Source organism: Anoplophora glabripennis, unplaced genomic scaffold, assembly GCF_000390285.2.
Source record: "Anoplophora glabripennis isolate ALB-LARVAE unplaced genomic scaffold, Agla_2.0 scaffold451, whole genome shotgun sequence".
In the NCBI taxonomy this organism is placed as follows: domain Eukaryota; kingdom Metazoa; phylum Arthropoda; class Insecta; order Coleoptera; family Cerambycidae; genus Anoplophora; species Anoplophora glabripennis.
This window is the reverse complement of record NW_019416652.1, coordinates 54,807-71,799: the sequence shown is the minus strand read 5'-3', so window position 1 is coordinate 71,799 and position 16,993 is coordinate 54,807. Positions and strand designations below refer to the sequence as shown.

At 35.2% G+C, this 16,993-nt stretch overlaps 1 protein-coding gene and 1 long non-coding RNA gene across 4 annotated transcripts in view; one reads left to right on the top strand and one right to left on the bottom strand.

The window, feature by feature from the left end:
- The window catches only part of LOC108909679 (probable helicase senataxin), a 74,031-nt gene that overhangs the window by 44,419 nt on the left and 12,619 nt on the right, over nt 1-16,993 (bottom strand). For all 3 annotated transcript variants that reach the window (XM_018714079.2, XM_018714080.1, XM_018714081.1), the window contains 3 exons: nt 15,495-15,677; nt 6,741-7,034; nt 1,524-2,548 (listed from right to left, as the gene is read on the bottom strand). In XM_018714079.2, the coding sequence (XP_018569595.1) occupies nt 1,524-2,548; nt 6,741-7,034; nt 15,495-15,677 (1,502 nt within the window). The remainder of the gene's footprint in view (nt 1-1,523; nt 2,549-6,740; nt 7,035-15,494; nt 15,678-16,993) is intronic.
- Nucleotides 13,227-14,523, top strand: LOC108909680. Its single transcript, XR_001964423.2, has 3 exons — nt 13,227-13,339; nt 13,505-13,608; nt 14,417-14,523. It is a non-coding gene; the product is annotated as an uncharacterized LOC108909680 (long non-coding RNA).

Sequence of the window (16,993 nt, the reverse complement as noted above, 5' to 3'; positions counted from 1 at the left end):
TCTGCATGTTCACCTGACCTAACGCCTATGGATTTCTTTTTGTGGCGACACATAAAAAGTATTGTTTATGCCACTCTTGTTGCCTCCTTAGAAGAACTACGCTTAAGAATATTTCAGACAGCAGATGACCTTCGCAATAACCAAGAACTGTTTGTGCGAGTGCGTTATAACTTCAACAAACGTATTAGGTTATGCTTGCAGCAAAATATTGCAATGGGGTTAACTGTTTCAATCCTTTATAAAATACGCCAATGATCGAACAAATATTGAAAAGTTGTCTCTTTATTAGTAGGATGCTCATGCCAAGTTTCGTGTTTCTAGCATTCCCCGTGTTAAAGAAAAAAAATTAAATTGTGAATTTCAATCCCCTCCTTTAAGAGGGTATATCGCCTCATTGGTGCAACTATCATATAAGGTATTTTTACTTCAATCCTCTTATTTTTGGCTCTACATTCACTGGTGCCATTTTTGCTACTTCATTTAAAAACACCCTATATAGCGAAAAAGTCCAAAATTTTAACAGCAGAAGTAACCAAATTTTTTTGCAAAGCTCCAGATGGACAATATCTATTACCAAAAGCAATTTTAATGTTAGGGATCTTTGGTGCGTGCAGAAGAGATGATTTAATACTTTTAATCTTTTAAATTTAGACGAAGTGGTAGATAATGAGCGCTTTCTTGTCATGTTTTTATAAGATTAAAAAATTCATCAAGAAGTTTCACCATTACGGATGAAGGATGTACATTTGAGCCCTGCACACTTTATCGTAAATATGCAGCTCTACGACCTAAAATTGTGAACAGCAGAAGATTATTTGTTGCATATCAAAATGGCAGGTGTTACGCTCAACACGTTGGATGCCGTAGCATCAGTGGTGTTCCGAAAATTGTTGCAGAATACCTAAAACTATAGGACCCCTAAAAATATACCGGGCATGGACTAAGGCGTTCTTCGGCAACCATGTCGGTGGAAAGCGGCGCAGATTTACTCACTCTGAAAAGGCACGGAGGATAGCGTTCTTCCAACATAGCAGAAGGATATATAGAAGAATCCATACAAAGAAAAACTGAGGTATTACGAAAACTGTTTAACCCTTCTCACTCGCAAAATACAGATTTGTTCGAGATAATCAAAACATATGCGAAGTCTGCTTCAATAACTGCAGTTTCACAAAATGAAACTCCAAAAAGACTAAACCTGTGCCATAATACGAATTGCACAATAAAAAACCTGTTATTATTAATAGTTAGTTAATTTTGAATATTCTTACTATACATGTTTTTTTATTCCCTTTTAACTGTTGTGAAAATAAAAACGTTTTTATGATATGTTTTGTTTTCATATTTTCGCTTTCAATGAAGTATAATAAAAAATATCGTTCATTACACATCCGGAAATATATTTTTCCGTACTTGTATGACCTCCCGTGTTTGGCTTCGCCTCACACGAGAATTTGTCACACAAGCACGAAAAAAATCCTTATTTCCAGACTCTTAATAAAATATACTATTACAAATCTTACCTCTCTTCATCTTTACTGTACAACATTTGATAAACATACTGCCAAACTTCAAGCATAGTTAAAGCACTAACTGTATCAACGTATTCCGAAAAACTCTTAAAATGTAAAGGCATCCGCTTAGGCTGTACCTCACCATTCACGGGAGGACTTCTATCAATATTATTTTGTTCCATTAGCCAGTTTACAGACCAATGTACAAGTCTGCATATACCATCATCAATGGTTACATTTTTAGGGACATTTTTAGTCAAGTAGCCTGGAAGGTTTGTCGCTGTTTTCCAAATTATTCCCGATCTGTTTTCAATAAATGTCGAATCAGGAGCTTGACAATCGTGTGATGTCTGGTTAGCAAATTTTACCAAGCTTTTCGGTCTGGCACAGTCATCTTTAGGGCTAAAATTGCTAGTAATCGTAGTATCTTGTATTTTTCGATCTTCAGTTTGCATTTTCGTATGTTCTGACATGGTTTTAGATGTAGATGGAACAGGTTCTGTATTATCAACATTTTTTTGTGGATTTGTGCAACCTTCCAGTAAAAATTTTCCCCTACTACTAGAATTTTTTACTTTTGCCCTATGTTTAGCAGTTTTTACTTTGATGCTGTGGGAGTTTTCATTGCTATTTGCTATTTCCTTCAACTTTTTTTTTCGTTCTTCTAAAATGGCATTTTTATTTTCATCATTACATTTTTTTTTATCGGAAGGACTTTTATGTGTGCTCCTTTTATTAAACTCTTTTTCAATTGACTTCTTGTCACATTTTGATGTTAATAAATTGCTACTTCTTGGTTTCTTCTTAACAAGTGGGCTTGATATAACAATCTTTCTTTTAGAAGTGGACTTAACGTTTCCAATATTGTCATTTTGTTTTTTAAATTTATCATTGTCTGGTGTAGAATCATGTTTTTTTAATTTTTTCTTAACAAAATGTGGTTCTATAATTGGAGGTGTCTTGTATTTCTGATTAGAAGGCAAGCAGCTTTCCTCATTCAAGACTGTATGTGTACTTGTCTGTATTGGTGATTCCTAAAAATTTAATGAAAATAAACATACCGTAATCTTAAATACTCCAGTCCAGTTTGAACGTGAAAAAATTATTATTAGTAGACATTTTATTACATTTTATCATGGGGAAGGGTATGTAGAACGATAATATCAAAAAAATTACTCGAAAGAAGTAATGTTAAGTTGGCAAATTGCAAATAAGTGGAAAATTTACGTGTTTTTTTTTCAATTTTTTTACTGTCCACGAAAATCTAGACAATCTATCGGAAAATCAGTCATTTCATTTGTAGGAAATACCTACAATTTAAGGTACCTAGAGTAATTTTTCAATTCACTTAATAGTAAAATAAAGTTCGAACGCGGAATTATCAGTTCTCAAGAATTTCTCATTATTATTGCAAAAAGCGATAGATGTTGACCAAATTTATGGAAAAGACGGGCTGGTGCACTCGCGTAAATGCCGCCCTCGTGCCGCGCGAGAGTTTTTAACCGACTTTGAAACGTTCAAGACAAAAACCTCTAGTCCAGTCAATGACCATTTTCCCGTATAATTTTGCCAAACAGCACCGATTTTCATAAAAATTTGGATTTAGGTTCTACTTACCCTCTACTTCAAAGTTGACCTTGTACCGGGTGTTGCTTTTACCCTGGGGGTGGATGCCACCCCTTCTCGGGGATGAAAAATTTTTCATTGAAAATAACTCCGGGAATGGATATATTGACTAATTCTAAGCAACTTTTGTTCTATAAAGTATTTTCTGAAAGTCAATACTTTTCGACTTATTCGCGAGTGAGTGTAATTTTTCTAACCAAAAAAAACGACTTTTTCAGACGGTTTTTCGCGAATAACTCAAAAAGTAAGTATTTTATCAAAAAAATCACTCTTACAAAAAATGTAGCTTATAAAAAAACAAAAAGAATGGTGTGATTATAGTATCTGTAGACCCAATACAAGCCGAGTAATAGCTTGTTGAAGGTTGATTCTTATTCGTCAAACGCCAAAATTGAATGTTTGAACCTGAAATAACCAAAAACCAATGCATTTTTCAGGGAACACTCAGAGAACCTTTTTAAAAGTGCTTGAAAAAAACCTTTATTTTTATTTTTTATGAAAGTCCCTAGCAAACTTAAGCGAATTATGACGAAAATAAAATTGGTCCGCATTTTTTTTGGTGACAAAAAAGGTGAAAATCACCCCCTAATTACTACTCCAATTGAAAATAGTCGTTACCACTTTGCAATTTACTTTATTTATGTACTTGTAATATGCTTTAGAAGTTTGACCGGTTTAGAGTGCTTAGTTTTGAAAAAAGTTGATCTTGAAGTGAAAAGAGAATTTTTGTATTTTTGGAAAAAATTGTCTTTTCTTCAAAATAACTCAAAAACTATTAATGATACGCAAAATTGTATAGTATAAAATTGTAGGTTTTGCTTTTTTGAAAATTTGTTTTTTTTTCTGTAGGATAAAAATTAAGTAAGATATGGCCGTTTAAAGTTTGCATATATTCGTAAATAGCAACTTGTTCAGCCCCTTTCAGCTCGAACCCTTATAAAAAATAAGGGCTGAAAGAAAATTTAACTTATTTGATCCTATAGCCCCTGAAAAAATCTACAAAATGGTTTTTTGAAGGGCTTGATAGCATAAAAACTAAGCGAGTTATGGGTAAAAAAACAATCACATATTTTTGCAGATATCAGAACACGTATATTGAAGCATTGATGAATACGTAGGCTGCTGGAAAAGTTTCTACAAACGATATGTAAAAACATAAGTAAATTTTGAAAAATGGGTTTATTCTTTTTCAAAGTATTCGCCTTTGGGATCGATACACTGCTGCATACACTCAAACCAATTAGTGAGACATGCTTTCCACTCTGTAGCTGTAACCTCTGAAACCAGTGTTCTGAAAGCGTATTTTTGTTCATTCCAACTCATTTTGAATCATCCAAACAGTGGATGTTGTTTACTTTCGGGCTCGTACAAATAAACCCAAGTTTCGTCACCAGTAACGATATTGTCGACCGAATTTCACTGGCCTCGGCTGAATTTCTTGAGCATTGCTTTGCACCATTTAACACGAGTCTCTTTTTGAGCGTCGGTCAAATTGTACGAGATCCAACGACTGCACAGTTTTCGTTCATTCAAAATCGTGTGTATTGCTTTCATGTCAATGCCCAAGGATGCCTGAATGTCGCGGTATGTCATATGTCGATTCCGCTCAATCATTTCACGCACCGCATCGACATTAGTGACAACAACAGACGTGGATGGACGACCTTCTCGAAATTCGTAACTAACATACACGCATCCACGCTGGAATTGCCCAAACCAATCACACACTGTCTTATCGGATGGTGCTTCATCCCCAAAAGCCAAATGCAGTCGATTGATGCACAGTTTTAGTGTAAGACTACATCTGTAATCGTAGTAAATCATTACCCAGAAATTTTCACGTGAAAGTTCCATTTTTACATTGAGCAGTTTCTTTTAAAACACTGTGCACACAAAACTACTTCGCTGAGTACAAACTGTCAATTGATTTATAGGTTAGAAATGTCTAATTTTTCAAATATCACACTGACAGAATGTTGGTACCACTGGACGTGGTGGATTGCAGAAACTTTTCCAGCAGCCTACGTACACGTTATAGCTATATTTTAGAAATAGAAATAGGAATTTTAGGAATAGAATAGAAAAGGAAGACCAGAGTAAAGAGGATTTTTGATTATGTTATTTGTAATAAAAAAAATGTTTGTTATAAAAATAAAAAAATTAAAATCCACATAAAAATAAAATTCTTATTTTTCCTATTTTTGATTGCAAATTTTAATCAGTAAGAGTTTTTTTAAGACTTGATAAAATAAATACATTACATTTTAAATAATAAAAAGATTGTATTATATTTTGAACTAAAAAAAAAAAAATTTAACTACATATAATTGTTCGATTTTTTATTGCAAGGGGTGGTTTTTATAAGGGTTGAAACTTATAATTAAATAATAAAAAATTAAAACATTAAAGAAAGTTTAATTTAATATCACTATATGATTAAATTATTCCAAGTTGCTGAATAATATTTTTCAATATTATTTTTTAATGATTACTGACATGGGGGTGGTTTTTAGGGATTGACAATTTTCAATTCATCATAATTACTTATTTAAAGATGATTTCTACCTATTACACCCCCCGAATCTACAATTCTATAATTATTTTCGAATAGGGGTAGTTTTCACCCGTAAAAAATAAAAAGCAACCCCCGCACAGGGTCAACTTTGAAGGTAAGTAGAACCTAAAACTTTCTGAAAATAAAAGTTTAACCCTTTCTTTAATTATTTCTAAAATCCCGATCCGATACGTCCAATAGTTAATTAATAATTAAGGTTATAAAAAAAGAGTTATCTTGGGAACAAAGAGGCATAGGTGATTTATTTTATGCAAAAGAGTGAATCCCTGAGCGGTTTTTACCTGACCCTGGGACAATTTGTTTATAACGCTGTTTTGCACGTCCACTTTGTTAGTTGTAAAATGTTACTTAAGTAATTTCAACTTTTTGAAAATTTTCTTTTTCATTACATTTCTTTGGATCAATCAGAACCTATATCTCCGATATTAACTTCTAAAATTAACGTTTAGTAGGTAATTAAACAATTAGTTGAAAAAAACAAACGAAATTAATTAAGAAATAGCTGGAGCAACAATTTCACGGTCAATCAAATCGGCCTTTGGCACACATGTTGGTCATTGGATTGACCTTCTTCTCCATAAATTTCATTAACATCAATCGCTTTTTGCAATAACAATGGGCAATTTTCGAAAACTGATTTTTCCGCGTTCGCCCTTTATTTCACAGTTAACAAATAGGTGAAAAGTGACTTCAGGTACCTTACATTGTAGATAATTTAATTGCCTATAACATAAAATGGCTTATTTTCTGATAGGTCGTCTGGATTTTCGTGGGCAACAAAAAAAATTTGCAAACTTAACGTCACTTCTTTCCAGTTATTTTTTTGATATTATCATTCCACATACCCTTCTCCGTCATAAAGTGCAATAAAATGTCTACTAATAATTTTTCCACGTTCAAACTTTAATTCAACTGGAGTGCCACGAAAAGTTACGAGAACACTAATTTGAAAGGTAAACTACAGTAATCCAAATTTACCTCTATTAATTGTAAAGTCTTGTTTTATAAAATTTTAATTTACTTACCAAAATATTTAAAAGATCACTTGTCTTATTAAAACAGTTTTCCTCTTCAGTTAAATCAACTATATATTGGTTATTATTATCACAACAATCCAAATCTTCAAGTTCCTGCTTGATATTGTAATATGGATCCGCATTTTCATTCACTGCCGTCTGTTCACTTTTTATTTTTTCAGAAATTTTATATATCTGACTATTACTAAATAGATCTGTATCATCTTCCTCGTCCGAAATTATTATACAATCTGGAATTGAGGAAAATTCACCTTTCACTGTTTGCACTTCTTCCTTTGTCTTCTGAAATAAATTTACACAATTACCTTCATTCTTTTTGGCACTGGCTGTCCAGTAATATTTAAAAAATTTGTGAAAATTAACAGCGTTACAAAATTTTCATCTTTAAAACCTGATATTAATTGTGAATAATAATACAGGGTGTCCCTTAATGATATACATATATTTAAGGGTGTAATTATATATGGAAAATTAATGATGATTTGCTTTATAAACTCAAGCGATTTCGAAAATATTAATTAATTTACTTTTTCCTAAAATTTTAACACCCCGTAAATAGATGAGTGAGGCCGCTTCTAGACTGGAAGTGGTTCCGATGGCCAGCGTCCATCGAGCTTGAGGGTCCGCCTTGTGGTCATTGGCTTCTGGGGTGGTCCTGAAGGGTTCTTGAGCTGGGTGGTGGCATGTAAGAAGTGTCATGGCGGCATGGGGGTCGTGTGTTGGTGGTAGGACGCTGAGGGCAGGTGATTGACCGTGGCGGTAAGATGGCGGATGGCGGCGTGTTACATGGCGGCATGACACGTAGCGGCATGGGGGTGGATGCGTGTTGGTGGTACGGGCCTGAGGGCAGGTGATCGGTCGTAGCATCTATAACACGTGGTTGTAGGGCCAGGTGTGAAGATGGCGGCATGCTACATGGTGGTTGGAAAGAAGGAGGCAGGTGATTGAGTGTAGCGGTAAAATAGCGGCTATATCACATGGTTGTAGAGCCAGGTGTGAAGATGGTGGCGTTAAAATGGTGGCGTGCTACATGGTGGTTGGAAAGGAGGCAGATGATTGATCGTAGAGGCAAAATGGCGACTATATCACGTGGTTGCAGGGCCAGGTGTGAAGATAGCCCCTGGTAGGTGACCAGGCTGGGGTTTTTAGTAGGGATACTGGAAGGAAGGAAAAGGAGGTTGATCTCTTGTCAAGAAGAGCATCAATAGAACATAGTCCTTCAAATAAAAAAGCAGCAGGTTTAAAAGAAAAAGGGAAAGGAGAAAATAGCAACATCGTAACTATAGATATCACTGTGGATGAGCCCAAGAAGGTAATACCAACAAGAATTATGGCTCAACATCGGAGATCCTTCTCATTTACAGAGGGAAAAAAAAGAAAAGTGGCTGATACCTCCTTCTCAAGAACTAAAGGAGATGTGGAAGCAGTAAAGAAGGTGGAAGATCTGATAGCCTTCGTAATACTTGAGACTCTGGACGGGTTAAAAAGCAATGCGGGGAGCTAGAGAAGAGAATTGAAGAGAATCCAAACACGAAGCGGGAAATAAAGGAGATATCGGCCAAGATTAGGAGGAATATGAACATATTCAAAAGACAATCCATAAATGAATGGCTTAATGCGCATAAGTTTATGGAAGCTGAAATCCCAAAATATGATGCAGACGTACAAACGGAGCAAAGGAAGGTTCGTGAGTATGGTACTCAAACACCTCGGGAGGAGAATAGGCAAATGGAGTTGGGGGAAGTGAAGACGATTGGAGAATGGCTGAAAGTGAGAGACAAGGAGTGGGTTGACGAAATCTTCCAGAACACAACGCTAGCGTTGGGGAATTGTACGAGGCAGAGGAGAGAGTAAAATGCATTTTATATAAATCAGGAGTAACCTAGGAAGTAGCAGATAAGAGGTAGATGGAGGAATACCCTGACATCTTTGAATCAGAAGAGGAAATGGAAGTGCTAGAACAGACGACAAAGATTGGCTGGTAGGGAGAAAGATAAATCAAAGAAGATAATTAGATTGAGATGGGACGGAACGGAGGAAAATCTAGGGAGGGTTTTAAGTATGTTAAAGGAAGAAGTTAAATTGGATGGTAATGTGGCTATCAATGTACCTGCGGCTCCTGATTTGAGTATATATCGGAAAATGATAGAGGCTACGTTTCATGGAATGGAATGTAGAATAAGATTATATAAAAGAAGGGAGCGAAAAAAGGAAAGGAGGAAAACGGAAGAGGTGACAGGGGAAAAGACAAGAATAAGGGAAAGAAAAACTTATGCCCTAGTGACTGAAGTGAGAGAAAGCACATATGGGGGAACGCTTGAAAGAATTAAAAGAGCGTTGGGAAAATTATTAAGAGGATTAGAAGTACAAAAGAAGGAAATGTATTGATCATTATGGAAAAAAGTGAGGAAGAGCTAGAGAGGCTACAAAAGACAATAGAAGAGGCAGACCTAAGTGTTAGGAAGGCTGGAAGTAGACAAAAAAAAGGTGTAGTCCACATTAGGGGACTAGATGAGCTGGCCAGTAAGGAGGAGGCGATGAGAGCTGTCAAAGAAAAGATCGGAGACATGATAGAAACAGATATTATAGTAAGCGATCTGAGACCGAAGAAGAATAAGATGAAATTCACGATGGTGACAATTCCTAGGGCAGGATGGAGACTCTGCTTGCAACGGGACCGATGAGGGTAGGCATGGTGAGTTGCATGATGGAGAAGAGAATAGAGGTTCCAAAATGCTATAGATCTGGGAGTTCGATCATGAGGCTAAAGATTACAAGGTCCCAGATAGAGCAAAAATGCTATAACTATGGGGATGATGACCATACATACAAGGAGTGCAAAAATTAAACCAGATGCGTTATCTGCAATCAGGGTGGGCACAAAATGGGTAGTAGTAGATATGACAAATTTCGAAAGGCCCTGGCTGAAGCAAAACGAAGGGGGAGGACCTTACCTGGTAAGGTGCAATGATCACACTTCTGCAAATAAATGCAAATAGATGCAGCGCAGCTATGGAATTAGCGTGGGCCACAGCTGCAGAGATTAAGGCTAATGACATATTAGTCAGCGAGCCACATATGGCGTCCCTCAGTAATTCTAAATGGTATTCGAATAGACGTAAAGATGTGGCTATTGGCATAGTGGGAAAATCACATGAGATAACAAGAGTGGGCAGCGGGGAAGGCTATCTATGGGCCCAGATTAGTGACTACAGAATATGCAGTTGCTATATCTCCCCGAATGTAACAGTGGATGTCTTTGATAGATATGTTAGGAATTTAGTGGAGGATATAAGAACAGGAGACACAAAAAAGGTAATATTGACGGGGGACTTTAACGCAAATTCGGAAATGTGGGAATCAAATGTTGAGGATGAGAGAGGACATATTCTTAGTACAATGATGTATACACCAGATATCTTCCCAATCAATAACGGGAAAGTACAAACGTTTGTAAGAGGAGACACGGGAACCATCATTGACATTACAGCAGTATCAGAGAGTTTGTTAAACAGAGTAAGAAACTTGAGAGTAATGGAAAACGAGTTTTCCTTTAACCCACATCAGTACATAACTTTTACTTTGGTGCAGCCGGGTAAAGAAAGGGACGAGACATGGAAATATGGGCCGGTGGATAATACAAAGCTCGCTATAGAGCTGAGACATAGTGCTAAACAAGAGACAGGAGAGACGCCGGAATGGTTAACAACAGTTCTGAAAAGAGCATATTGCAAAACAACAAGGAAGGTGAGAACTATCGCAGGAAGAATTCCATATTGGTAGACGAACAAAATCGCTAGCATAAGAAGTAAAGTGATCGAAACTAGGACAAATCTCACCAGAAGTAGGAAAAGAAATCCAGGTGGTTGTACGGATATAGAGATGATAAAGAGAGAGTATGATAAAGTAAAGAAAGAACTGAAGAACTGTATAAAGCCTAGCAAAAGGAAATGTTGGGGAAATCTTGTAGGCGAACTAGATACCAACCCGTTTGGACAGGCTGGTAACGAATAAATTGAAAATACTGCAACCACAAATAATGATGACAGAGGAGGAAAGAGAAAAATGGGTAGATAAACTATTTCCGCGGAGAGAGGAGATTATATGGACGAGAAGACCGGAAGGAACTATAGAGCCTTTTACGAAGGGGGAATTGGAAGATGCCGCAAAGAAATTGAAAAATGGGAAAGAGCCTGTTTAATAAATACCTTCGGGGAGCTGTATGAGCAGCTTATGAAAAATAGACTAGTAGAGGAATTCGTAAGTAAAAACTTGTTATCTGACGACCAATACGGATTCCATAAGGGGAGGTCTACTGTGGACGCTATGACTAGAGTAATCGATATAGCCAGGGAGGCAAATAGGGAACAACAAAGATAATGGTGCATAGCAACAATGGTTGACGTAAAGAGCACCTTTAACTCGGTAGGTTGGAATAACATAGAAATAGCGTTTGTGAGGATGAACGTTAAACCAGATCTAGTGGAAGTCGTGAAAGATTACTTGTCGAATAGAGAGATAACGTACGGGAAAGAGTGTATTCGTAGAGTGAACGTCGGTGTGCCACAGGGGTCAGTCCTGGGACCCATTTTATGGAACGCGATGTATGACATGGTTCTAAAGTTAATTATGCCAGAAGGAGTCAGTCTGGTGGGGTATGCCGATGACCTAATGATAGTAGGAAGGCATAGAGATTTCGAAGAAGTGATTCATAAAATAAATGAGGCGTTGGAAGAGATAGCGTACTGGATGGAAAGTCAAGACCTGGAACTGGTGCCGGAAAAGACGGAAACTATATGTCTGAAATTCGCAAGGCGGAACCGAGACTTTGAGGTTAAATTAAGAGAGATGACAATAACATCAAAAAAAGTTGGGAAATACTTGGGGCTGTTCGTAGACACCTCAGTAACTTTTGGCCCAAATATAAGCTTGGCGTTAAAGGCAGATAAAACAGTAATGGCATTGATAAGGCTGTTACCAAATTTAGAAGAACCAGGCAATGCTAAACGCAAGGTGCTTAGCTACGTCGCCCAGTCGATAATATTATATGGTGCGGAAGTATGAGCAGAGGCGATGAGTGTGGCCTCATATCGGAATGCCCTAAGGAGGGTACAGAGGAAAATGGCCTTACGAGGGTGTAGAACTTACAGGACCGTATCGTATGAGGCGGCCACGGTCGTGGCAGGATTAGTTCCTATAGACTGGATAGCAAGGGAAAGGAGAGAAATATATACCACAAACAGAAACAGGAAGGAGGTAAGGACGGAAATAAGTGGCAAAATGAGTGAGAAAACAGTCTACAGGGAACTTGGACAAGGAGACTTATACCGACGATAGACGTGTGGAGAAAGAGAAAGCACGGTGACCTGGATTATTATTTGACCCAGGTACTGACTGGACATGGGATTTTTAGGAGGTATACACAAAATCGGCAAAAGCCCCGATAAACGATATGTTAGTTGCGGAGAGGAGGATGATGTAGAACACATGATATTTGAGTGCCAGAGATGGGCGAGGGAGAAGACACAGCTGGAAATCGCACTCGGAGTATAGATACACCCCGATAACATCATACAAGTTATGCTAAAATCCAAAGAAGAATGAAACTGTGTAGTAAGATATGTCTGGAAAATTATGAAGACTAAAAAAAAGAGGAGAGACAACAACAATCAAATAGAGTATAAAGTCGTGACTAACTGTTATAGTTTTTATTATATCTCCTTCTAGTGAATTATTTTTTTAAATTATTATTTTTTTTTTCTGTTTTTATACGCACTCTGTTCTAGTCAACTAGTAACTTGTTTTAACCCTTATTTATACGCACCTTGTTCTAGTCAATGATTTCTTCCACATATTTTATAGGATTTATTATTTTATTTATTTATTTCTTTGTTCATTTCAGTATATACATATTTATTTGTTTAGTTTGTTGTTCCAAATTTAGTTTATTTTTTTGTTCGAAATTTACTGATTGGATACAGTTTAGTTATAGTTACAGTAACGGTCAGTTCTTCAGTTTAGATGTTATGCCTAAACGGTTAGTTCCTAAATTGAAGAATTGAGGGAGGAAGGATAAAAAAAGGTGTGAAGATGGCGGCATGCTACATGGTGGTTGGAAAGGAGGTAGGTGATTGGTCGTAGCTGCAAAATGGCGGCTATATCACATGGTTGCAGAGCCGGATGTGAAGATGGCGGGGTGCGGCATGCCGCCATCTTTGAATTATAATTTTTTAATGTTGTATTTTAGTTTTTATTAGTATTTATTATTATTTGTATACATAACGATAAGGTGATGAGCGCAAATAGGAAGCTAATAAGAGCTGTAGTAACATGTGATAAGAAGCCATGCAGGAAATCGCTATCGGCTTATTGGAATGCAGGAAGTTGCCAAGGTTACTAGACATGCTACTGCTGTTTGAATTACGTATACTAATTGTTAATGTTGAATTTTAGTATTTATTATTATTATGTGTATATATAATGATAAGACGACTAGAACTAACATGAAATCGCTATCGGTTTATTGGAATGCAGGAAGTTGCCAAAGCCATCACTAGATAGACAGACTGCTGCTACTATATACATATGTAAGCTAAGTTTTATATATCAGTTTTTGTGGTTTAAATTAACATTTATTTACATGTCAGAATAGCTTAGTGGGTAGAGCGCCAGACTGAAAATTTAAAGACCTCGGTTTGAATCCAAGTTCTGGCAACATATCTTTTGGTTAAAAAACGCATGCTTCCTTTCAGAAACCATATCTTAAACTAGACGTCTTCACCACTCAACCAACATGACTCGATAGATATATGGAAAAGAAACGAGATATCTTTTTATATTTATTTATGGTCATAAGGTAGGTGTAATACATGATAGTTATTCAATATTTTCACAACGGAACATTTTTGGACCATAGCTAAATAAAGTGAACTATCACTAATTTTCCATGTAGAATCACACCCTTAAATATTCACACATCATTAAGGAACATCTTGTATATCAGATAAAGATCACTTAATGAAACAACAAATTAGGCAATATAGAAGCATTATATTTACAAAAAATACTATAGTTAATGTTTCTTTGAAATGCATTTTCATAAATGATTGTACAGATACATTCACATAACATTCTACTCCTCTTATCTTTAAAAAAAATATGTAAAAAGTTGCATTTTGGATCTGTAAATCAAATTTGTTTTTATTTTACACAAAACACCTTGTAGATTTGTTATTTTTCTAAAATCTTCTCTTGCTTCTGATCTCGACATCTCCCCACTGGGCGGATTTAGTTTTCCCAAATTAATGCAGAATGCAACTGCACTTCAATTTTGGTAGTTAGTCTTTCTGGTTTAAGTTTGAATCCAACAAACAGTGCACAGTTTATATTATTTTTTTAATTGTATTATTGTGTCTTTTTGAGTAATAACTATTCACATTTGTGAAAAATATATAATTTATGCGTGAATTTGAATGTTATTAACTCCAAGGTTACCAGAAAAAAAAAGACACCGGAGAGTCCATGTTATAATCCCTGATGAATATTTTTCATAATTTAAAGTGTCTCTTCACTATCACTATGTTTTCGCTTATTTAGTTTGTCAATAATACATATGTAGTTAAATCATGGATTTTCAAAGAACTTTTTATCTAAATTTTTTACAGGAATATGCCCTCTCTTGATTTCGTTGGTAGTTTTGGGATGTTTAATAGATCAGGCCTGGTGATGCTCTGCTGTGCATGCAGTGCATTTGGGGAGAAAATTCCTTTTACATTTGTTAGTGTAATGACATTCTCATTACATTTTGAGCATATTGGTATTCTGGTTTTCTACACCTTGATCATCCAAGATTCATAGAATGAAATACTTGGTTAGACATAATTTTTCCTGGCCTGGAATGTCTGACGACAAACGATCTCACCCGAAAGATGATTCAAGCGATCAAGAGATCTATTAACACACAGTATTTGCACAGTATTGATGTAATAGTGACAACATATAAATACAAACCACACCAAGAATTAAGCAATCGTAATAATTCTAAAATATTTTTTAGACATCAAACAAATTCTTTCCGACATTTTCAATCTATCTCAAATTCTACAAGCAACCTCACCCCTGAATAAGCTCAAATGAAGACTTAATTTGATGCTCACCACTACGTCAGTCATCGAAACTTTGAAGAAGAAGTAATGGTTTAACTATGGAATGGAAGGCAAGACAATGGCAGTCATTTGATTCATAAATGATACATTAAATCGACACTACAATCAAATCTGCAAGGAACATGTCAGATACAAAATTATTAAACTAATTGTAATTTTAACCTACAATTAGGGGTGACGGAATAAGAAGCACAATACAGAAACATTCATAGTTTACATTTACAATTAAGTGACTCTAGATGGATGTGGTGTTAATGTAGAAACCATAAAATATTAATTGAGAATAAAATAAATTTAAAAACATCTCAGGCAGTTGGCGTTACCAGTATAGGCTAATCAATAGATGTTTTGTTTGTGACAAAAATACTAGTAGCAAATGGACTGTGCCAACATATAAAAGACAGTCTGGAGATATATGCTTATATGTTTCCTATTCCAATTTACCAGTAATTAATTTTTCATAAACATTTTTATGCAAAAAATCGCATTTTTTTAGTTTTTTAAACAATACAAACATATTTTTAATGAATATTTCAAATATGAAATATCCCTCATTTGATGTTAAGAACATACTTACGAGGACCGTCCCTGGTGCTTCATTATTTTTTTTCAAAACTGTGAATATTAAAGGAGGAGTATCAAAATTTCGATCTTTACAAAGATCTTCGCAACAGCCAAATCCAATGGTATCTCCTTCGTGAATTAATATCATTTCCATGGACTGAATTTTCTGATCATTAACAAAAGTTCCATTACAGCTCTAAAAAAATGAAATCTGTATTTACATTACAATTGATATTGTACACACGTAAAAAATAGAGGCAAAAGAATTTTGATAGACATGTACTATATTAGTTAAACGGTTTAATATATAATTTAAAGGTTGCTAATTATCATAGTATTGGTAGTAGATTCAGTATAATTTGACAACAGAAATTTTAGAAGATATCAAACAATTAAATTGTAGGTAATGTTTTTATTAATAAAAAATATGAAAATTACTCATTCTTTAAGTTTAAACCTATAAAGAAACCACATTTTAATTTCACTATTTGTCAAGCTTTAATAAATAATAAAAAAATATATACAGTAAGTCCGCGGATTGAGTTTACAAGAGGACAAATGGACCAAAAAGTGAAATACATATACGAAAAAAGGCTTTCTTGATAAAAGTTTTTGCTTGTTTAGAAAATATGAATCACCATGACGAACTTCAATTTTGTTGTACAGGGTGGGTCAAAAACACAAAAATGTTATTTTATGTAAGAGTAAACATACCTTACTTTGCAAGATACGAAAAAAAGGCATTCTTATTAAAAGTTTTTGCTTGAAAAATTAACGTCACGTCGAGAAAAATTTAATTTTTATACATCTTACTCAAGTGTAATTTTTAAATAATACGAACATAATTACAACAATTAAGCTGAAAAAAGTAAGCAAAGCAATATGATGAAGATATCAAATTTTAAAAACGCCACCCCCATATTGAACACATTTTTCTAATTGCTTCCTTAGATATCTGAAGGAATTTCTGATTTTTTCTTGGGATATTGAACGGACAGCCTGGGTAATTCTGTCTTTTAGCATTTCAGTATTATTTGGTATTGGAGAAGCATAAACAATTTGTTTTAAACGGCCCCATAGAATCATATCGGCCATGGTTTAGTCAGGGCTCTTTGGGAGTCACAAAATTGAACCATTTTTACCAATCCATCTTAGATCAAATCTATGGTTAAGCCATTCTCATGAGCACAATATGCTGGACAAACATCCTATTAAAAATACATTTTTTTGGCGAAAATTGAATAGTAAATGGTCGAGTTCTGCGTCAAAAAATGTATCAAGCATTTCTAGGTACTCTGATAAGAGGTGTGCTAGATAATACTTAATTAAATTTTTTATAAAGTGACTAATTTATTTTTCAAGAAAAAACTTTTATCAAGAATGCCTTTTTTCGTATCTTGCAAAATAAAGTATGTTTACTCTTACTCGAAATAACATTTTTCTGTTTTTGACCCACCCTGTACAAAAAAATTGAAGTTTGTCATGGTGATTCGTATTTTCTAAACAAGTAAA